This window comes from Solanum stenotomum, chromosome 1, assembly GCF_019186545.1.
Source record: "Solanum stenotomum isolate F172 chromosome 1, ASM1918654v1, whole genome shotgun sequence".
Lineage (NCBI taxonomy): Eukaryota > Viridiplantae > Streptophyta > Magnoliopsida > Solanales > Solanaceae > Solanum > Solanum stenotomum.
The window spans coordinates 5,516,067-5,539,360 of NC_064282.1; the positions used below are offsets into that span (position 1 = coordinate 5,516,067).

Here is a 23,294-nt window from a genome sequence, read left to right on the forward strand (position 1 = left end):
AGTGTTGTGTAGCTTACTTGCAATGTTTTATCAATAATCTTATAAGGCAATGAAAATTCTAAGGAGCTAATGTCATCTAAATATCAAATTTAAAAGAGTTATTTTAAATGTAATGTACGTGAAGAGGTTTTATTGTGGTCAAAGCTTTTATATAATTATGTAGGGATAATGGTGATATTTAAATAATCTTTTGATTTAGGACCTGATAAGAACAAAATCGATAAGAAGTCATCCTATTACCTTTTTCCCTAGTAATATAAGGAATTTATTTTTAACAAAAACAAAGCAAAAAATAGAACTATAGAAATGAGATACAATATAATGTGGTCAATTATGAGGTATACAAACCTTAATACTGAAGTTACTTTTGATGATTCTCACCTATATGAACTACTTCTCTTGATGGATTGCAATATTATTTACACAAAGATAAGAATCAAAGAATTTACATTAAGCCTCAGAGGACAGAGTTATATGGTACATGTGCCAATGGGAGGTGGCAGGTACAAAGGTGAAATAGGTACGTGCAAAACCGGGCCTAAAAACAACCATTACAAGAGAAAAAGAACCAAAGAATTTACATTTCGTTTGTCCAGTAGCTACACAACCAAATACTAGGAGGATTCAACAGGGAGCTCAATTGGTTCATTACTTTTCTCCTTGAGCAATGGTTGTGACCTTGCTCTCTCGGCATCACTTATTTGATTCTCACTATCTTCGTTGGATCTATCAACGCTGTGAATAAAGATGCCTACACATAAAAAAGTGCATTAAAAAATATCATCAACAACCACCCTAAATGTATTGCCAATGATATCAAGTAGGACTCATTTCAAAGAAAAAGATTTGGATTCTGAGGCGTTCAATGAGAGTACAATATACCTATAAACCATATTCCAGCCGCTATAAATAGAACTGATGTCAACATCAAAGCAGTGACCCTCCAATTGTTAATGCGATCCTGTACAAGAGAAGACATAGGAGCATATTGATCAATGTTATCAAGAACCATAAAATGAACGACATAGTTACAATTATAACTTTTACTACTGCTACACCCATAATTGACCTTTTCCAGAATCAATTTAACGGTTAGACTAGTTATTGGAAACCATCCTACAGGCTTCATGTCTTTCATGTACTATAAGTTGAACTGAATATTTTTTTTTGACAAGGAACTATAAGTTCAACTACAGATTTTTTGTTCAAACAAAAGCAGCTTGCACTTCCACATTCTTGTGACTATTGGAGGAGAAAAGAAGATTATCAGGGGAGAAAGAGAACAATCTTGCACTTGTAAAACATGGTTCCCTTTTTATCAAAGCCACCATATTTCAGATTGTATGGTATTTTATTCACTGCTATGAGAAGAGGGAACAAAAGCATATTCTCTTTTTCCTTATTTCCATCCTTATTCATTATCTGCCAAAGAGGCAACCACCAACTGATGATTCGAAACAGCACAATGGGAACAATCACTAGGCCTCTTCCCTCTACAAAATATTATGTTCTCACAGAACTTCAAAACTAGAATGTTCGATAAACAATGAAAGTGGGCTGAATGAAGCTTCACTGTTCTCTGTCGTCGGGGGTACGAATATCCTCCGCCCGCAGGGAGGAGAAAAACTTCAGTGACAATGCTGCAGATAGCCGGCACACCACAACGAATGGTAAGGCTTGCTTTCAATGTGTGTATATAGGAGAGAAAAGGGAAAAAACAAAAAGGGGTTTTGGGGTGGGGGGGGCTTAGTCGGAGAAAGGAATGGGAAGGAGTTTGCCAGAGAAAGAAATGGAGAAGAGTATGCTCAAGAATCAAATTGAGAGGAATAGCCGGAAAAAGGGAAACAAAACAGAGGATCTGAATGATGAGGTTAGGAACATTAAGGAAAATAAAAAATGGGGACACCGCTAACCTATTAAAGCCATGTATAACATTAGCAAAGCTCATATAAAATGTGTGTCTGTATCTTTTGAAGCGGAAAAAAGAACTCTTGAAAGAGAGAAAGATATAAGTTGCAAAACAAGATCAACAAGCAAGCTCAAACCTGGACAACCCCCACAAGAGGAGAGGAAGGCACATCACCAAATATGTGAATTGAAACAGTAGACATCGCCATAGCCAGTGGTCTCAAACCTGGATTGACGGAATGGAGACAGACATAGTTTACAGGGCCCTGCAGTAGATGCTTTAATGTAAGATGAAGTAAAGCTCGAAACAAACAGTATCAACCCTAAAATACAACTACTATACATCTTAACTAAGTGAAAGCCAATTACTCTTTTGAGAACTTCAAAAGAATGGAAAAAAAGGATGTATGGGGGGATAAGATCAGTCATCCAAACAATTTTGGTAGATAAATAACGTTTTTTTGCCTAAAAAAATGACACACTTCATCACATTTATGTATAATATAAAGTTAAGGAACCGAGAAAATTAGGGAAAAACCATTTTGCAGAAAGCATTTCCAAATGCTAACTCCATTGAACTAGTGTACAAAGAAGTAGACAAATTTACAATAAAGAGTACTGGATTAGATTAATAGAACTACCTGTGTTGCAAATACAAGCAGTTCTCCTATTGCAAAAAGAGGGATGAAAGCATATAAACTCTTAAAACAAAAGGCAGCAAAGCAAAATATTGCTCCAAGAAATGTTGCCACTGAGAGAAGCTGCAGTACAAAATAGTGACATCATTAGCAGCAGGGTTTTGAAGGATTCAAATGAAAACACCAGAAGAGAAGATATGTCATTAACATAAAAAATGAACATCATAGATCATCCTTCTAAAAACGGCGAATTTGAGAAAATTGAAACAGGGAGCAAGAGTTGTACAAGTCAAAAGAATCAGTTCTTCTTGGATAATTTTAACCCAGATTGAGAAAGTCTTGTTTGTTTTATATTTAGCAAAGAATGAATGATCTTCACATTGGACACTGGATTAAATGAGAAATATTTCTAGAGATGAAACAGAATCTTAGGAACAAAGTACCCCACCTTAAAGGCATTGGATATTGTGGACGTCATTCGATCCAAAACAAAGCCTCCGGCCAAGGTTCCGAATATTCCAGATATAACAGTAATACCTCCAAACATCATGTCTGCATTTTTCTGCAGAAACACCAATTACAGATCAGCTAACATGTACTTAATGCTTTTGTGGTATTTGATTGGTTCAAGTAAAGCTGAACAGCATAACCAGATGATGCAAACCAAAAGAATGTTAGCGGATGAGGCATGATCAAATTGAGCTCATTTCACTGGTACATAGAAACAACAACATACCCAGCATAATCCCACAAGTGGTATGTGGGGAGGGTAGGATGTACACACACCTTACCCCTGCCTTTGTGGGGTAGGGAGGCCATTTCCAATAGACCCTCGGCTCAAAAGGAATGTTATTGCTCACTTGTACAAAGCAACTTCCAAAATGTGTAACCAAGGACAGTGAAAGAGAAAAATTAACAGAATCATGCAAGCATAAACTTAACCCTTGAGAATAGTTGTGAAGCAGGATAGTGGATCTGAGAGCTTACCATATGGTATATGTAATAACCAGCCTTGGGTCCCCAATAGGAATATGCACCAATTACAAAATTATATGCTATGTATCCTGCAAGAAACCACTCAAGTTGAGAATCAGAGTGGAGAAACTTACATAAAAAGTTTAAAGAATAAGTGAGATCTCTTTATTTTAGGAAAGACATCCAGAAAAGGTTCATCAACATGTTCCAATATTGGGATCCAAAGAAGAGGTAGCATGAACAAAATTGAAGGTAACAAAAGTTAATAAAATACCTAGGACATTGATGACATAAGTCTTTTCAAGATGAAGCATTTTCAGATCCTTCCAAAATCTTGCCAACTCATTCAAATTGCTAGGAGCACCTTTCGAACTGTAGAAAGGAGAACAAAGCAAGAAAGAAGTCAACTGAGTGAAAGCAGAAGACATATTGCTCATACTTAATCATGTTTGCCGGATGGGTGATAGATCTTGGCTGTCTTAAGACCATCAAAAACATCACAAGTTTTATGAAGGTTCCTTTTACCCATCCTTGGGATCTTCCCGTGTTGATGACAAACCATTGCTACAATTCAAAACAGCTGCATTAATGACAAGAGTTGGGGTCAAATAATGGTTCAATCGAGAAAACCACGACAAGTTAAGTGCATACAGAACACCTAAAGGGGAGAAAAGCTAAGAAACACTGATCAAGTTCACAGATACAAAGCTATCGCTTACTGTTCTTTCACTTCAAGTATCTTTGTATCTGGTGGAAGTAAATGAAAAGGATCAAGAGTAGATCTTTATTTTAATTGCTCCACACAACTGTTTGTCAACGAAGCACCTAACCTACTTTCCAACCAATTCAACTTATATTACTAAGTAAGTAGTATATTTATATCAAGCCATACAAAGAATGTTATCAAGCTGATACAAATGGAAGAACTGCAAGCTGGCCACATTTATTTATTTTTGGACTATCCTATACTCCTTTAATTACTACAAAAGATAATCATGGACAAACTCTAAGTAAAGAAACCTACAGAGAAGCTTTCCATTTTAGCAATTGAGGAGTTCCACTAAGCCCCTAGTTCTTTTATCCATTCAACTATAACAATTTAATATTTTTCTTTCAAAATAAAGATTCTTTCCAACACTATTTTTGTTCACAAAGTAACTAAGTTGAGCACAGAGAAACTTCCAACGACAAAATGCCAGAGAAGGTAGGTCATGCTGAGCAAAAATGATCAAAGTTAGGACAAGAATCACACTTCTCTGTTGCCCAAGTAGACAAAGTGAAATAGACATTTGTATGATAATAGGCACTACCTTCTTCTGGGCAAGCAGTCAGAGGAGAAGTTAATGGTTTTTTTGATCCGGTGTTAGAGAATCCTGTATAAACATTCAAAGAAATATCAGAAAATGCATACAGGATAAGACCAAAAGACTAATTTACTGTTACCTTTTAATTGCAATGGTTTCATAAATAAACCTAAAACTGCAAAGGGAAGCATTAGTAATGCCTCTATCCAAAATGCCCAACGCCAGCTAAGATGATTGCCAACCTATCAAAGTGTGGAACATTAGTAAAAATTAGTATGAACAATGAATCACATTCCACAAGAGAACATTCAACTTGACCGCTGAAGAGTGAGATTACCAGTCCACCATATACATAGCCAAATGCTACCCCAGTTGGTATACACATGTAAAATATTCCCAGCCATGCTGTTTTCTGGATAAAAGAAGAGAATTAGCATTCAAAAAATATACCATATGCAAAAGCATCAAGAGATATACCCAAGCAGCAATGAAGTTGAAGAAGCATGCAAAAAACAAGTGATTGCACAAAAGATTTTCAGTTTGATGTTCAATGGTGAATTGAAATCAGTGTTCACTTGAATTTTTTTTAAAATGAAGACCTGCATAAAGCCTAGTCATACTTATTTCCAAACAGTCAGACAACAACAAAAAACTAAGCTTCAATCCTGAGCTAATCAGAGTTGGATATATGAATCCTCATTATCCAATTCACTCCATTTGAAGCAGTTTCATCTCAATATTCAGCAATTTAAGTTCTCTAACACTAGAAAACACAATAGTCTAAAAGCCAAAGAAGCCATCTCAATAAAGTAACTTGATAAGTTCAGTGGGTCAAACAATTTAAAGAATGACCTCAGAAGTTGCTTTAAACACAGCAGGGATATAGTTTTATCAAGCCTAAGTCATTAACTTAAATTTTATGGGGAATTGAAATCGCCCCTTTATCAGGGAATCTAGTGATTCACGGACTAGGTAATATCTCCTTTATCGGGGAATCTAGTGATTCATGGACCCCAGGTAATATGGGTAATATTCCAGCATCTGAGAGAAAAGAGTTGACTCACTAATAACATCGTTTGTTGTCTTAACACCTCAAGTGATAACATCCAAAGCCCATTCTAACAATAATAGCCTTTTTATAACATCCAAAGGAGCGATCAAACGCAAGTTCGTGAGGAGAGCCAAAAAGGCTTGCCTCATAAATATGTATATGTGCTTGTGACGTCAGTATTGGAAGAGAATATGGAGCCAACTTGGAAGAAATGAGATTGAAATTGTGGCTGCAAGCTTGAAACCATGTCCTCAAAAGGCAGGAGATGCAAGATGATGTCTCAAAGTTGAGGTCGTGGCCTGAAAATTAAAGCCGTGGCCTTAAGGGGTTTTCTGTTCCATGGCCTCACAAGTCTGGTCAGATTTTTAATTATTTGGGGGTGAGCTATGTTTGCACACTTTCAAAGGAACTATAATTAGAACCCTAGACTTATTTTGAGTTAGTTTTTACCTTTGGAGAAGTCTAATTTTGAAGGTCTTAGCCTAATTTTGACGCTTTCTAGGCGTAGATATTGAGAGGCAATCCCTGGGATTCAAAAGAGAGAGAAGGAACTTTTTGTGTCCTATGCTGTCATCACTAACCTTTCCTCTTTCGCTTTCTCTCCACTCCTACTCTTGTGGCTTCCCTTCCGGTTTCATTTCAGGCCTCCTCCGGTTACTCTGTCTCTAGGATTTCTTTCTTCCCCTTCATCTTCAGGAACGCTGGTGAACTCAGGGCCTATTCTCTAGGCTAGTGGTCCCTTTTTGCCTGGCCATGAATAGTGAATGGGACCTCATATTCACCGGGTAGCCATATTTGCATGGAATTACATCATTACATTAGTTAGACTTTTTTTTTTTAGAAAAGAATAGCACTCTAAGTGTAGAGATTGTATCCTAATTTGTGGCCTAATTCTTCTTCTGATGATCGATTCAACCTCTGATAAAAAAGATATACCTGGATTATATTTAATCTCTTCAACAAGTCCAGTAATAACGGCCATATTATTCCAATTGATCTTATTCTTTAAATTGAGCTTGAATCTTTAGGGTAGAATTTTTTGTATGAGTTCATTTTGTTCTCCCTCTTGTTTCTTTTAGTTCTCTGGATTAATTTTATCTATCTTCCTTTCTATTGAATCTTGTTTGGAATATTAATTAATAGGTTCTTGCAAATCTGTTTGCAACTGAATCTAATTATATTCTTTATCTGATTCTTCCTTTGATTTAACCGTTATTGCCTTTGGGTTTGAATGATCATCAGTGATAACTAGGATTCAAGTTAGGTTAAATATTTGAATTTGTGTTTTTCTAATGTGTAATTCAAATTCTACCTATTATTTTTTCTTTCATAGCGAGCGAGCTTCACATATTTGTTTGCTTCCACTACACTATTCCATGAGCTTTCAGCAAGTGTACTACAAAGGTTGCTTTTTTTATAAGGTCAAGTTTTATTAATAAAGTACCAAGATGGTATTATAAAATATATGACTTCCTAGAATACTGTTATAATAGCTTAGTTGGACCCTCAGGAAGTTGATTAAGCACAGATATTGAAAAGAAAGATCTCAGTACTTACACATTGCGGTGTAATCAGCAGAGAATGAAATGGGATAGAAGTATCGAAGAACAACCATCATATTAGCAGTAGTATTAAATGCGACCTCTATTGGAAATTATCAGTCACAAAAAAACATAAATGTTAAAAAAACAAACCTGAGCAACAGGCGCGTTATCATCAATAAAAGGAGCGGCAAGGCTTATGAAAGATGCCTCACCAACACCCACCAGCCTGGAAAAGAAAAGATATTAATGTAAACGAAGATACGCTTTCCCCCTTCAACCCCCCCCCAATAATTGTGAGTAATACATGACAGCTTGTGAAGAGTAATATGGTTAGACTTACATTCTGCATGTTGCAATGAACCAGAAATTAATTGAGAAACCACAACCAACAATAGCTATTGTCCACACTGTCAGTCCAACTCCGATAAGTCTAAACGGATTGACCCTGCAGATTTAACAAACACATGGGTAAGAAACTCAAGCAATTGATTGAACTAAAGAAGAAAGAATATGCATACAATTCGCGTATTTTTCCTTTCCCTAGTGAAACTCTGTCTGATACTATTCCTAAGCAAATTATATGACAAAGTTGCAAACTGAAAATAAGACAGTTCTACTTCAACTCTGACAGCCATAGAAAGAAATGCATCTTCAGGTATGCCAAATATAGAAGTAAAAGAGGATTCTTTTTTAGGATGTAGTGTGATTTGCTCTTGACTAAACTTGTGAGTTCAATGGTCTGCTCTAATTAGATTCATGTACTACAGCAAAGAAGTTAAATGGAAAGAAAAATTTGGTAGGGCCCAACCCTCTAATAGGGATTTTAACATGGTTTTTGTTATATTTACAAAGGCTTTGCTATCTTTTACCAACAAGTAATTCATGAGAATAGAGTCAAAATTTCTTCCAACATATTGACCTTCTATAACCAACCTCTCGCACCATCTTACCGGTGTACTGCCGCACCTAATCTTTACATGTTTGAACCATCTCAACATCACTTCCATCATATTGTCATAACCTCATTCCTAAATCTTACAACTATCATGTGCATGAAAAGTTGCATACTATATTAAGTCTTTAGAAAACGTTTTCACCTGTGGTAAGGGTCAAATCATTTGGCATATGGTGAAAAGGATCAAGAGTCAAACTAATAGGTAACATGAATGAAATCTTCCACTTTCTCAAATCATATAAAGATGGTTTCAATTGTTAAATCCTACTTCTCTCAGGCGCCAGCAAATAAACTTCCCAAAGTTAATGTTCTTAAGTCTGAAATATATCTGCAACAAGATATCAAAAGCCTGTAATATACTGGGATTTACCTCTTGGCGAAGGAGGCAAATATTGGAGATGCCACCAGAAGCCCAACCATGAAAGCAGATGATATGACCCCATCCTGAAAATTACTCAAATTAAATTCACCCCTGCAAACAAACAGAAACAAGCTCATGATAAGACTAAGCACACATTATGATGATGTGTAATTAAAAAATAGTTCCATTACTAAATTTGGAGTGGAAAATTCATATTATTAACGTACATTATCCTGGAAACAATTGTAATTCTCAATAATAAGCATTAGTAAATCAACAAGAAAATGAAGAACAGAGAGAATAAATATCAAACATAAGCAAGGAAGAAAACTTAGGGTGGAGCCTCGAAAACCAAATCTTTTTCCCTTTAATCAATCACTTCAGAGTTGAGCAGGCTATAGAGCAAATTTCAAAAGAATACTCACTGAATTCCGCTGCCAGAAGAACATGTACCATCTTTCGTACAAGTTCGACGGTTTCCATTAACACCATTGCTCGCAATAGTTCCACGATCCACGTAATTTATTAAGTTGATCACACAGAATACCGCAAGCAACCTGATAATTTATAGCAGACACATTAGAGGCAAATAGTGTGGGTGAAGTAAAAAATAACAATAAAGGTTACAACTTACAGGTGCAGGATATCCTAGTAGACAGAACCTCTTACCTTCTACCAAGATATTGGGGGTTTCGAGTTTCTACCAAGATTTTATTTTGGGGGTTTCGAGTCGCAAAGGAGCAAAGTGGGAAAAGGGTCACAATTGTGTGGATTTGGGGGTGCAGTTTTGATTTAACATATCAGGTGAAAAAAACACTACAGAAAACAAAATCTCAAGAATGCATAAAAAATTGACAACTTCAAGAAGCATAAGATACCAAATATAACAGAATTGGAATAGAAACCCTCCGTGCAAAACTCAGTAATTCCATATAGAAGAAGGAAATAAAGAGAGTATTAATTCAATTAGGAGATCCCATTAGATAACTACGTCAAGAAAGTCAGCGCAAATCATTCTTGAATTTTGTTTCTTGATGACCAGAAGACATAACCAATTTCATCGATTATAATGTCCAAGAAAAGCGAATCAAACCTTATAATTGTAATTCCAAGAAACATTGAAATTCAGAAATCTTGGAAACCCAGTTGGTAAAGACATTGAAATTCAAAAATCTTGGAAACCCAGTTGGTAAAACCACAAAATCCATCTTTAACACGCAAATGGGTTAAAGAAAAAGTTACCTTTTGGCAGTAAACCAAGAAGGTTGAGGAAGCAATGACGATGGAATTGAAGGTATTGCCATATTCGTAGCTACAGGCACATCAACAGTTGATGTGTCAGGTTTATGTGTTGAATTTGAATCATCCAAAGACTTTGGGTCTGGTTCTTGTTTCCCCATTTAAAGAAAATAAATAAACAATCTTTAAGATATTATTTCTTTGACTAGAAGGAAACTGTTTTCCTTCCTTCCCCAAAGCCTTTGTTTTCTTGATTTTTAACCTTTTCTTTTGGCTCAATCAATAATGGAGTTAAACTTTTTTGCTGTATTTCTTTAACTTTATAATAATGGAGAATAAATCTTGTGTTTGTAGTTCACAAATACATGGTAACTAAAAATCAGGAGAGCCTCACTGGATATTCTGCAGATTCCTACTTATCTCTCATTATTCATACAAATAAAAATGCGCAATTTGTATTTAAATCTTAAAAAAATATTATCGAAGAATTCTAAACTCTAATCAAATTTTTTATTAAAAATATTAGTATATTACTATAATTCATGAGTAGAGTAAATTTTTTCTTATGTTTTATAGCTTACAAAAGTTGAAATAATATAATATAATAAAAAACTCTTTGGTTAGAAAATAAGTTATTTTAAAATAATTAATTTTAAAATAAATTATAAAAAATTGATCTCAAAATTAATTATCTCTTAAAATTTGTATCAAATGAGTTGAGTTAAAACTCTGATGGGAAATCTTAATTCTTCGTGGATGAGATTCGAGAACACTTTGAATTCTACCTCTTTAACTATGTTAATCCATTTGCATGCTTTAATAACAGTTGTCACACATGTGCAGAATCTTAATTAATTCTTTTATTCATCACATGAACTATTCTCTAAGATTACTTCCTCTATTTATCTTATGGTCCCATTACAAAAGTTTGTTAATTTGTCATTTTATATATTTTTTGAAAAAAATTCTTTTCTAACCTGTTAAATATATTTTTTTAAATGTGAGAGAGTTACTTATTTTTTCAGGAAAATACTACTATGTTTTACCAGACAATAGTGCTATGTCATATGTCATTAAAATTAGATTATTTTTTTTGTCTCAAATTATTTTTCATGTTTTTTTTATTCATTTTTGAATATAAATTAGGAGAAAAAATTTCTACTATCTTATTTTCATTGATATTTTAAGATATAACGTTTTTTTTTACTAGTCCCGGTATGAAATAAATTGTTTAAAATGTATATTTAAAGACTAAAGACTACTTTTGAATTTTAACCTATTCTCAAATGTAAGGGTACCATTTTTGTTTTTTTCTCCTCGTTTTTTGCCAACTATTTTTGCAACTACTTCTTCCCGCCACAAAAATGGAAGGTTTGCATTATTTGCGCTATATACTCCTATTTTATATTAATTAAATTTGTGAGACAATGTATAATTATTAATAAAAATATTTAAGAACTGATTTAAATTATATTTTTTATTATTGTTTTTTATAAAAATCATAAATATAAATTTGTAAGCAGTACAATTTATCTCATAGAAAAATATTAAACTTTATTAAAAGAAAGAATAAATATATAAATCAAACATCTATCTTAAATTTGAACAATTCGATATGTTGAACAATGAAAAAAACCTCAAAATTTCAGTTAATATGGAATACAGAAAGTATATAGCTACTCTCTGGTTTTAATTTAAGTAATACTTTCGAATTTTAAGATTCAAAGAAATCTATTTTGATAACTTTTTCAAATATTCTTTTTAATTGTCAATTATTGAAACTTATAAATAATGGAGTATTTTTTAATGCAATTTTCAAATATATAAATTTTATTTTTAAAAACTTGAAGATTTCATGTCCAAATTTGCGGTAAAACTAAAACTGTTAGAGTCTCAAAATTCAAATTGTGCAGTTAATTGAAGCATTTCTAATAGTAATTCAGACAGACGTGAGACATCTCCTAATAATTCACGTCCAAGATTCCTCATTTTCTGTTTGTCTGTGTCATTGTGCACTCCGTGTATTTGTCAAAATGCAGGAATATTCACATCTCAATGGAAGGGAATATCCTCACAAAATCATAACGATCATTAATTTCAGTCTTCTCTGTATTTCCATTGCTCTACGGATATATCCAAGATTACAGCTCAACAGACAAATCTATCAATGGCATTGGATGAGGTTTCTTGATTATTTACTTGTCATATACTCCGTAGTTAGCTGGTTATACATGTGAGACAAAAATAATTGTCATCCAATAAGCAATTACAGTGTGTAACAAGAAAATGAGAGATGTAATTTAGTAGGAAATTCTCTTTATTTATAACTTTGTTTGCTCTTCTAAATCACAAGCTTTTCTCTCTATTACCCTTCATCCGATTCCTTAATTTTAAGAATGCAATATATGGCAGATTTGGTACTATATCCTGTTTTACAGGTGATCCTTGAAAAGTTAGCCACTCCATATGTGCAAAAGTTCCATGATCTCTACCATTTGAAGGAAAACATAGAAAAACTGCAGAATTCACTACCAACTGCTAGAGCTTTTCTTGATGATGCACAGAAGCGACAAGAAACGGATCAACATGTTGAAAACTGGTTGGTGAAGCTTAAGGACATAGCCTACCAGTTGGAGAACTTACTGGATGAATTTACTGCAGAAAGTGTAATGTGCGAGCATCGCAGTGGAAAAGGCAAACAGGTAAGCAGTCTATTTCTACCTTTTGAACCATCAAAGCATCTTTTTGACCTTGCAAAAATGCTACCAAAAAAACTTAAGGAACTAGATGAGATTGCAAAGCAAGGCTTTAGCTTAAATCTTAGAGCAACAACTACAGAAAGACGAGCTGACGATTATGACAAACAAAAGTAACTGGATCGTTTGTGATAACATCGAAAATATGTGGAAGAGATGATGATAAAAAGAAGCTTTTAGGGCTTTTGTTGACTGCATGTGATGGCAAACCTGGTGGGGTTCTTTCTATCATCCCAATTGTAGGTATTGGAGGACTTGGCAAAACTACTCTAGCTCAACTAGTCTACAATGATGAAAAGGTCGTTCATTTCTTTGACATAAAAATATGGGTTTATGTCTAGGGATTTTGATGTAAGTAAACTCATGTTAAGCATCATACAGTCTGCAACAAAAAGGAAGTGTGAACTCTTGGAGATGGATCTACTTCAAGCTCATTTTCAAGATTCATTGGGTGGAAAGAGATTCTTGATTGTTTTGGATGATGTATGGAATGAAGACCAAGAAGAGTGGGATAAGCTGGGCGACTTATTGCAAAGTGGTGGAGCAGGAAGTAGAATCATTGTCACTACACGGAGTACCAAGGTTGCGTCAATAGTGGGAACTCTTATTGTCTCCAAGGCTTGACTGAAGATGATTGTTGGGTTTTGTTCAAGCAACGAGCTTTCAGCCAGGAAGAAGAAGCTGAGCATCCTAATCTATTGGAGATTGGAAAACAGATCATCAAGAAATGTGGAGGTGTGCCTTTGGCAGCAAAAACACTGGGAAGTTTGTTGCGCTTCAAACGAGAAAGAGAAGATTGGATGTTTGTGCAAGAGAGTGAACTTTGGAAACTTGAGAATTGTAACAGTGGCATACTGCCAGCTCTTCGGTTGAGCTACTTACAGTTGCCTCTACACCTCAAGCGATGCTTTGCATTCTGTTCATTGTATCCAAAAAATTATGAAATTCTTAAGGAAAAGATGATCCACATATGGATTGCTGAAGGCTTGATAACATGTCATGAGAGGAACAGGCAGTTGGAAGACATAGGCAACGAGTATTTTAATGACTTTTTGTGTTTATCATTCTTCCAGGAAGTCAAGAAATTTGATGAGACGGATCTAGCAGTATACAAAATGCATGATCTCATCCATGATCTTGCTCGAAGTGTGGGGAGTCAGGACTTCGTGATATTGGGACATGACTTTGCTCAAGGTAACATGTCACGGGTTCATCACCTGTCAATCCTTTTCCATTCAGATCCCACTTCACTTCCAAAGGAATTGTATGGTGCCAAACATCTTCGAACAGTCCAATTCCTGTTTTGCACCGGAGACATTCCTTCTTCTTTTCCTCTGAACTTTAAATACTTGCGAGTCCTTGATTTAAGTGGTTGTGTGAAGAAGGTGCACGAGTCAATTAGTGATTTGATATGTTTGAGATACCTTGATCTCTCCAGCACCTCTATTCAAACACTCCCTCATACTATTTGCAACCTTTTTAATCTGCAAACCCTGAACCTCTCATTTTGTGGTAACCTAATGGAGTTACCTTTTGGATTGGCTAATATAACTGGCTTAAGGCACCTTAACATAGTGGGATGTAATGGACTGACTCGCCTCCCTGCTGGTCTGGGAAATTTGGTTCAGCTTCAAACTTTGCCTTTATACATTGTGGGCAAAGGGATTGGAGAAAGCATCTCTGAAATCAGTTCTCCCCATATAAGAGGTGAATTGAGTATAAGGGGCCTGGAGAACATCAGAGACAAACAAGAAGCTACACTGGCTAATCTGAGGGCGAAGAAATATGTTGAATTGTTAAGACTCCAATGGGGAAGCGAGAACATAGTGAGGATGTCAACAGGGTCTACTTCATACGAGGTTTGCAGAGAAGTTGATGCTACATCAAGATCACTATCAAGGGATAATGACAATGTTGTGGAGGGGATCATTGAGTGTCTTCAGCCACATGTAAACCTCAAAAAACTATATATCAAGGGATATCCTGGATTCAGATTTCCAGATTGGGACCTCCCTAATCTAGTTCTGATTGCTTTGATCAACTGCAGGGGATGTGATACTTTACCTACCTTTGGGAAGCTTCCGTTTCTCAAAACACTTTATCTACAAGGGATGGATAGAGTTACACATATTGGTGAAGAATTTTATGGAGGCGAACCCCTCAAATTCCCATCCCTGGAAGACCTAACAATCAAGGACCTTCCCTGCTTAAAAGAATGGCTTTGCATAGAAAACGGACCAGCAGTATTTCCTCGCCTGCAAAAGTTAGTTGTAGATAAATGTCCTAATCTTATCTCTGCTCCAACATTTCAATCTCTTCTTCATTTGGAGCTCCGTGATTGTCATCCAAAGATCTTGGAGTCTGTGGTAAACATGTCTTCACTCTCCAATCTTGTGATTGATGCGCTTCAAGGTTTAGTGCACCTTTCAGGGAAATTGCTGGAGAATAACAAATCGCTGGAGACTGTGGAAATACTTTCATGCAAAAGTTTCATTTCTCTTCCTCAAGAGATAGAACATCTCACTTATCTGAAGTCACTGACCATTAGCTACTGTGAAAAACTAACCCATTTGCCAACAGGAATCCGAAAGCTGCAAGCTTTGGAGTTCCTTGAGATCAACGGGTGCCACAGCTTAGAGACATTGCCATCAGGGGAATTTGCAGGTTTCAATTCCCTAAAGAGCTTGTCAATTGAGAATTGCAGCAACCTGATTTATCTTTCAAGTGGGTTCCTCCATCTCACAGTCTTAGAACAGCTCTCCATCATGGGTTGCCCTCGGTTAACTTTATCTAGAGATAGTTTCCAGAATCTCTCGTCTCTACGGAGCTTGAGTATTATCTCCTGCCCTGAATTATACCCATTGCCAGTTAGCCTTCAACATGTCACTACGTTGCAAAGTCTGGTAATCCATAGCAGTCCTCATCTCACAGATCTTCCTGACTGGCTTGCTAAACTTTCCTCTCTTAGATCTCTCGCAATTTCAAATTGCGAACATTTGATATCTTTGCCAGAAGGAATGAAGTACCTCAATGCTCTTCAGCATTTGTCAATTCAAGACTGTCCTCATCTTGAAAGACTTTGCAAGAAAAAAGGTATGGAATGGCGAAAAATAGCTCATATTCCACACATATATGTTGGTTCACTTAAATTTGGCAGATGACTTTGGCTCCAACTGAAATCTGAAAGAAGAAAACATCTCTTTTCCATCCACATTGAGATAGCAGAGTAAGCTACCATTGCTTTCGCATTTTCTCCCTCTTATTTCCAGCTAGGTGCAAGTCATATATGGGAAATCCAATTGAGTTTACTTGCCCCTCTGATGTAGCATTCTCAACAATTGATGAAGTTAGCAGTTGTTCTGAAGTTCAACAGCAGGATAAAAGATCAAATATTTCTAGTGAGATCTTGCAGAAAAATTCAGAGGGTGATTTTATATGTACTCCTGATGGAAATGAAGTGACTGATGAATCAGAGGCTCGGAAAGAAGGAAAAGTCGAAGTCATTGTATACAAGTGAGTTGCTGTTTTCTTTTAGCATGAAAATAACTCTACAACAACAATTACACTTCGATCTCTAGCTAGTTGTAGTTGGCATATATATCCTCACCATCCATGTAACTTTTGCTCGGACTCTCCAAAATGTTGCCACACCCATGTCAGATCCTCCAAATATATGCATTTTTGGAGGATCCAACACAGACCCGGAGGTATCTTTGAAGAGTCCGGGCAGATTGATGATTTCATCATTTTAGACTTTTTGTGTAAAGATCCTGCATGTGATGAATTCAGTTTAATGATTTCGTCATTTTATGTCTTGCAGGAGCTAATGTTGTCTTTGCTGGTTGGTTCATCACAGTTTTAACATGCCTCTCTGCGGTTTCGATGCAAGCTTCCAGTAATGGAATTGACATGTGGCTCTCATATTGAGTTGATACAAGTGGAAGAAACCACAAACCATATTCAACGACTTTGTTTGTACAATGACCGGGCAAAATAGGCACCAGTTTATCTGAAAGACACTTTGGAGGTTTGTCTTGCTATCCGTCCATACTACTAAGCCTAGTATTGCTCAGGTAGGTTTTTGTCCTTTGATTTTTAGTACTATTTGTTGTTTCTTATACTTCAATTGTCATATTATTTTCCATTAGTTATTTTTTTGAATGTTTTGTTGTATTTTCACTTTTGTTACTTCTTTTTCTGAACTATTAGGGCTCGTTTGGTGTGAGGGAGAAGCATAAATAGTCCTGGGATAAAATTTAGATATCTTGTTTGGTTGACATTATCCCATATACATGGTGGGATAAGTTATCCCAGAATAAGTAACCCCAAGATAGTTAATCCTGGAATAACTAGTTCCCAACCAAACGACCCCTTAGTGCTTTGGACTATTTTTTCTTGAGCTAAGGGTTTTTCTGAATCTCTCTACCTCTTAGGTAGGGGTAAGTTGTACGTACATCTACCCTTCCTTGATCATACTTTGTAAGACCACGCTGAAAGGCTATATTTCTTCTTATAAAGTTTTAGTTAAGTCAATTGTTAAAGACAAATAGTCAAATGGAATAGGACGTGTTATTCTTTCTCTTCAAAAAAAAGGAGATGAAATATAATCTGAATTTTTGAAATGTTATATTTCTTTTTAGGGATAAGGCATAGGTATTCCTTAGATTATGACTGAAATTTCAGAGACACACCTTAATTAAACTAAGGTCATATAACCCCCTGAACTCATTTTTTTTTGTAATTTTGTACACTTTTTGGCTTACGTGGCATACTTCGTGATTCCACGCAGTTAAGGCGCGTGGGAGATATTTTGATGTCACATAAGCCAAAAGGTGTATAAAATTATAAAAAAAATTGATTCAAAATATAATAAAACTTTAGTTTAATTAAGGTATGTTTCTAAAATTTCAGTATAGTCTAGCCTGTCGCAAGAATATTGTACCTTATCCCTTCTTTTTATAGAAACTTCAGCTAAGTCAATTGTTAAAAGCAATAGTTACATTGTAAAATCACGGAATTATTTTCTTATATTAAATTAATTGAATTTTACTCACTATTAGTGAATTCACAAGATTTACCCAAAATAACAATAGTCACGTGGTAAAATATTTTATTTTTTTGGATTTTTCATTTATGGTATCTGAATTTTGTGCATTGAAAAGCCCATTTTTTAGGCGATACTTTTAACAAGTTAAAATGTGTCTATAAAATTTTGATCATAGTCTAAGGGGATACTTGTACCTTTTCCCTCAAACTTGTGAATTTTCCATTTTAACATCTTTTCTTAATAAAAATATACTCCCTCCGTCTCATTTTATGTGGCAACATTTCCTTTTTGGTCAGTCCCAAAAAGAATGTCACATTTCCTTATATGGCAAGTTTATAAAAGTACAATTCCTCTTTTATCCTTGTTGATCCCACTTAATCTTAAAATAATACTCCAATACATTTATGAGGAGAGAGAAAAAAAAGTCTACTTTTTAAAGGGCAATTTGGTAAACATTTCAAAGTCTTCATTTATTTCTTAAACTCCATGTCCGGTCAAATGTTGCCACATAAAATGGGACGGAGGGAGTAATTAATAAACATGTCTGACCAAAGTCCCAAACGTTTTTTTAATCAAGATTTAAAATGAGAAATTTGTGAGTTTCATAATCGGCATTAAAATACAACGTATGTTTAGGTTACCGTTAGGTCAATTTTTCCATACAAATATGACGGGTAAAATTCAATTACTTTAATGTAATAAAAACAAGTTATGACTTTATTATTACAATGTGTAAAACTAAGTAACTTTATTATTATAGTGCATATAGTTCAATAATTTTAATATGATAAAAAAAAAATTACCTAACTAGTCAAAATTTCTAACATATTTATTACAAGTAACTACATTTTAAAATAATTATTAATCCAAAAGTTTTGTATTTCTTTTTATTTTATATTCATTCTAAATTTTTCTTCATTGCCAGCAAAAATCTCAAATCAATCGACTTCAATTTGACATAAATTGAATATTAAAGTACTATGCAACTGGTGCTAAGTTTGCCAAATGGCGTGTAGTGCTCAAGATGGGTGCAACGAGCCATCTCGGCTCGCTATCAATGACAATGCCAATAGCTTTGCAAGATATGCCATCATCTGCCAGCAGAACGATCTTGTCCTAATTCAGTGGTGGAACCAAAATTTCAACTAAGGGGTTCAATATGTAAAGAAGTAAACATTCGAAAATTATAGCATGGAAAAGAGAAAGACTAATTTTAATTTGTCAAATTTACGTAAACTTGTTGTGATCCGTTTAGCGTCTTTCTACTTTAATTCTACTCCATAGAATCTTGTTTAAAAGATTTTGTGTTTTTTTCCTATTATTTGTAGTATTCTATTGTATCTTGATATTTTTTTAAATTCTTAACTAGTGCCCATTTAATTATACTACTTTGAAGATCAACAAACTTTTTTAAAATATTGTAAGGATTAAGTCACTAATATTATAATGCATATTCAAAAGGTAAATAAATCATAAATGACATTGTCGATTTTTTAATTTAATTTATTAGGTTAGTCATTAAAAAAAGATAAATAACGAATGAATCAGGTAAATTTAATTTAGTTTTCATCTTTTTTAGGATAAAATTGGAAAATATAAAAGAAATTCCATGAAATCGAAGAAAGAAAATTCAATTAAATAAATATTTTTAAAAGGTTATTCATGATTTTTAATTCGATAAAATTTAATATATCTTATTTATTTAAGACATTTTTTTACCTCAATTTCAAATTTAATAACAATTTATCTTTCTTTCTTTTTTAAAAAGTATTCTTCAAGTTAATACATTAAAAAAGAGTTGTGTAGAAAAAAATGAACAGAAAAATAATAAGAAGAAAAGGCAAAATTGAAAAGAATATACCTTAAAAAATTTAAACAAAAACCAATTATATAATAAAAGAAATAGGATAAATAAAGCAAAAATAAGAAAAGAAAAAAAGTAAGAATAATAATTAATAGTAATAATAATAATAATAATAATAAAGATCTAGCCCAGATGAATCCCATCTCAGAGCCCCGACGGGAAAAGTCAAGCAAAAACAATAGAATTTTTTTTTAGAATGTGAGAGCCGAACACGGTCTCAGCCGCGAGATTAACCCCTTTAATCACTGAGCTAAGCTTCCCATTAGTTTTTAGGGTTCATAATATAATATAGACTCATAATATTAAAATGTGACCTTGTATATATAATATATTTTTTGATGAAGGCAATTCAAATGAACCCCTAACTTGTACGTAGATCCCCCCTTGATCCCCATTATTGAGCATGTTGTTGATAATCAATATTAGAAATTTGAGGAATAACGGAGAGAGAAGTCATGTCGATTTTTATTTGAAACGTAATTGATGAGGAATTTAAGTGATTTTTACCTATTTGAAATATTTTACTCCCCGATTTTATCCATTATGTTATTATTTTTTCAAATTAACCAAATGAAAAAATACATCAATCAATCAGCAATATAATGTTCTTTTGTTTTCCAAAAAATATTTTAAAAAAAATGTAGCTGAGAACATAGAGTAAAGTTGTGAATTAGACAAAATGATGCATAAACCTGGCCCACATATTATACACCCAATTTTTTCAAAATTCGTTTGGTCGCCGTATATTATACCCTCTATTGTTCTTTGGTCGATACTTGAGCGATTATTGGGGTTGAACTGCAAATTTGTTCTTTGGGTCAATGTACGAGCGGTTAATGGGCAAGGGCGGATCTAGGATTTGGAGGTTCTGGGTGTCACATTGTTCAAGTAAGATAAGCGGGTTGTTGCTTTAATTTTGGGTTACAATTCGAGTTATTTAACTTTTTTTCGATTTTTATAAATAAATCGATCAAACATGCATGTTAGTAATATTTTCTTTTAGATATTATGAGATTAGGGATAATTAAACAAATCAATTTTTATTTCTTTTTAGGAATTAGTGGCCTTATTAATTCGCTGAAACTTTGAGGAAACAAAAATATTTTTCACACTAAAATTTGAGCTTACATAACTATCTAATAGTGTTAACTTAATATATTCATATTTCATTGACTTTATGTGTTGTTGCAAATATATAACAAAGAGGATAAATTTTTAATTTCAATCTAGTCATCTTACTTAGCAAGAACGTGGTAAAGATCGAAATAACCTTTCAATTAAAAGAACTCTAATAATAATACTCATAATTTTTAAAACTTATATTTTTTAAAAACTGCTATTTAAATATATTCTCAATAATATTCTTCACATATTAATGAAAAAGACAAGAAAAAAATTGAAAAAAAGAAAGAAAGAAAGAAAAAGCTCCAAAAATTAATGCCGTTCATGAAGTTTGAACCCGCGTTGCCCGTGTGGCAAATTGCCTGCCTTGCCAATTAATTTGTTCACTATTTTGTTTAGTGGGTGGCAAAAAAAATATATATTAATTTCTTATATATATATATATAATTTTTTTCGAGATCACTGAGCATCGTGACACCCCACGGATATCCATAGATCCGCCTTTGTTAATGGGGATGGACTGCAAATTCGTTGGAATTATCTAAGTTGATGCCCAAGCAATTAAAGAGATGGACTGCAAATTAGTTTTCAATATGTCTACAATGGTGCAGGGAATTCACCAACCCTTTCCTTTACTCTATATGAATCATCCATCCATGCACTTACTTTTCCTTCTTCCCAAGTTTGTAGTTTTCTGGAAACTTTTTATGATTTTATTTTAAAAAAATTTATTCTACCATTTAATTATGAACTAAGGAAATTATAGTTATTTTCTTTTACATGTGTTCAAGATTCTAATTACTATACAAAGTTAAATACCTTTATAAAATTTTGGAAATTACTCTTTTACTTGGTACAGGAAGGTAGTTACATTCTTGAATTTTTCTTGAATTTTGACTTGTTCGCACATTTTCTTGGATAGTGGGATATTCAAATTTTACTAGTTTTCTACTATGAGTTGTCCATTAATTTAGAATCTGTCTTTCAATTTTTATAGAACTTGTTTTGGCTAACTTCACGTATCTTTATAAAATTTTGGAAATTACTCTTTTATTTGGTACAGGAAATAGTTACATTCTTGAATCTTGACTTGTTTGCACATTTTCTTTGATAATAGGATATTCAAATTTCACTAATTTTCTGATGTGAGTTGTTCGCGAATCTGTCTTTCAATTCTTATAGAATTTGTTTTGGCTAACTTCACACACATAATGATACTATTATTTATAAAATTAAAATATTACTTTTAGTTAATGAGATGTTAACCATTTGTCTGTGATACATGTAATGGGATGCTGTTTAAAAAAAAATAGTTATTAATAGGAAGATTTAAAATATCTAATTCAAAGTTCTAAAATATTTATTATAAATAGTAGATAGTTTTTCTTTTTCTTTATATAAAATTTGTACATTCTTTTACAATATTCAATAAATATTATTTAAGTGAAAATAAAATCATGAAATTTATTAGTAAAATTTTGGAGGTGTATCGCAATTGCTTTACTAGTTAGCCAGAGGCGTATCTAGAGGGGTTCCGTGGGTTCACATGAACTCATGGTCCCCTCTCTAGATTATATATAGTAGTGTTATATTTTTTAAAAAATATTTAAATATAGAGGTGTGAACTCACGTTAAAAGTAACATATAATAATACGATGAAGATTGGGTGCACCTCTTTAAGCAAATATAGAAATTTAAATCTTATATCTATCTTATTTTTGTTATTAACACCCCTCCAAGTGGTTATCAGTAGCACTTTTGGCGTTTCAATCAAATTTTCTTTTATTTTTTTGCTTTTATCTTTCAAAATTTTCAAATGTGTAACATTGAAAATTCCTAAATAAAATTAGTTTGGTATAATTTTTATATTATTAAATCAAATGTGTATATTAAAATTTAAAACTAGTAGTATTATATATGTTGGACCTATAATTTTTAAAGTTTAACGGTTAGTGTTAAGAACGTAAAGGTTAAACCGATCAAATTTATATCTTAGATGCATCTTTTCGTAATAATACACCCATTCTTACAAAATCCTGAATACACCTCTGTAGTCAGCCACAATCACCTTGCTTAATCCAAGTTTTGTAATGGCTGAGGTATCATCTTTTTATCCAATCAACTTCATTTGTCGGCCTTTTGGCCATAAGATCACTCCTATCCCCTTTGGCACCAGTTACTGAATCGTACTTGTAAGAATATTACTTCTCTATTTAGATTAGCAAATTAAAAATAATAAAAAAAATAAAATAAAATTATTCGAGTCCACAAAACTCATTAATGTGTGTCCTTAAGAAACTTAATCCCCTCAAGTACTCGAGGTTGTAGATTAATTTCTCCCAAGATAAAACGAATTAATCATTAAAGAAGTAACGGTATCTCAAACTTCGATAATTTCAACGAACTCAAAAAGATAGCAACGAATCACACACACAGACACGATCGATCAATATTATTTTGTAAGAAATGTATGCAAAAGAAGGGAAGAATTTGATGCAGAAAAATGAGAGAAAGTGTCTCTATTTATAGC

General features: G+C 33.6%; 1 protein-coding gene and 1 pseudogene across 1 annotated transcript; one reads left to right on the forward strand and one right to left on the reverse strand.

Annotated features, from left to right (window-relative positions):
* Positions 1-388: 388 nt before the first annotated feature.
* Positions 389-10,363, reverse strand: LOC125844264 (probable sphingolipid transporter spinster homolog 2). The gene is made up of 16 exons (XM_049523548.1): positions 9,979-10,363; positions 9,162-9,293; positions 8,746-8,847; positions 7,761-7,865; positions 7,571-7,646; positions 5,163-5,237; positions 4,965-5,067; positions 4,832-4,894; positions 4,047-4,101; positions 3,796-3,893; positions 3,534-3,610; positions 2,995-3,108; positions 2,550-2,669; positions 2,046-2,174; positions 883-961; positions 389-751 (listed from the first exon to the last, which is right to left on the reverse strand). Exons 1-16 carry the CDS (start codon positions 10,134-10,136, stop codon positions 615-617), a joined length of 1,623 nt encoding a protein of 540 aa, XP_049379505.1. The 5' UTR covers positions 10,137-10,363; the 3' UTR covers positions 389-614.
* A 2,017-nt stretch (positions 10,364-12,380) lies between these two features.
* On the forward strand, positions 12,381-16,159 carry LOC125852539 (disease resistance protein RGA2-like; annotated as a pseudogene).
* The last annotated feature ends 7,135 nt before the right edge of the window (positions 16,160-23,294 follow it).

What these genes read in the sequence shown, in the direction of transcription:
- LOC125844264 (XM_049523548.1), bottom strand. Translation starts at nt 10,136, where the DNA reads ATGGGGAAACAAGAACCAGACCCAAAGTCTTTGGATGATTCAAATTCA. An exon ending in TTCATTGCAACATGCAGAAT is followed by an intron (nt 7,647 to 7,760) that starts GTAAGTCTAACC and finishes TTTCTTTTCCAG; the next exon opens with GCTGGTGGGTGTTGGTGAGG. An exon ending in CAATATCCAATGCCTTTAAG is followed by an intron (nt 2,670 to 2,994) that starts GTGGGGTACTTT and finishes TTTGTACTGCAG; the next exon opens with CTTCTCTCAGTGGCAACATT.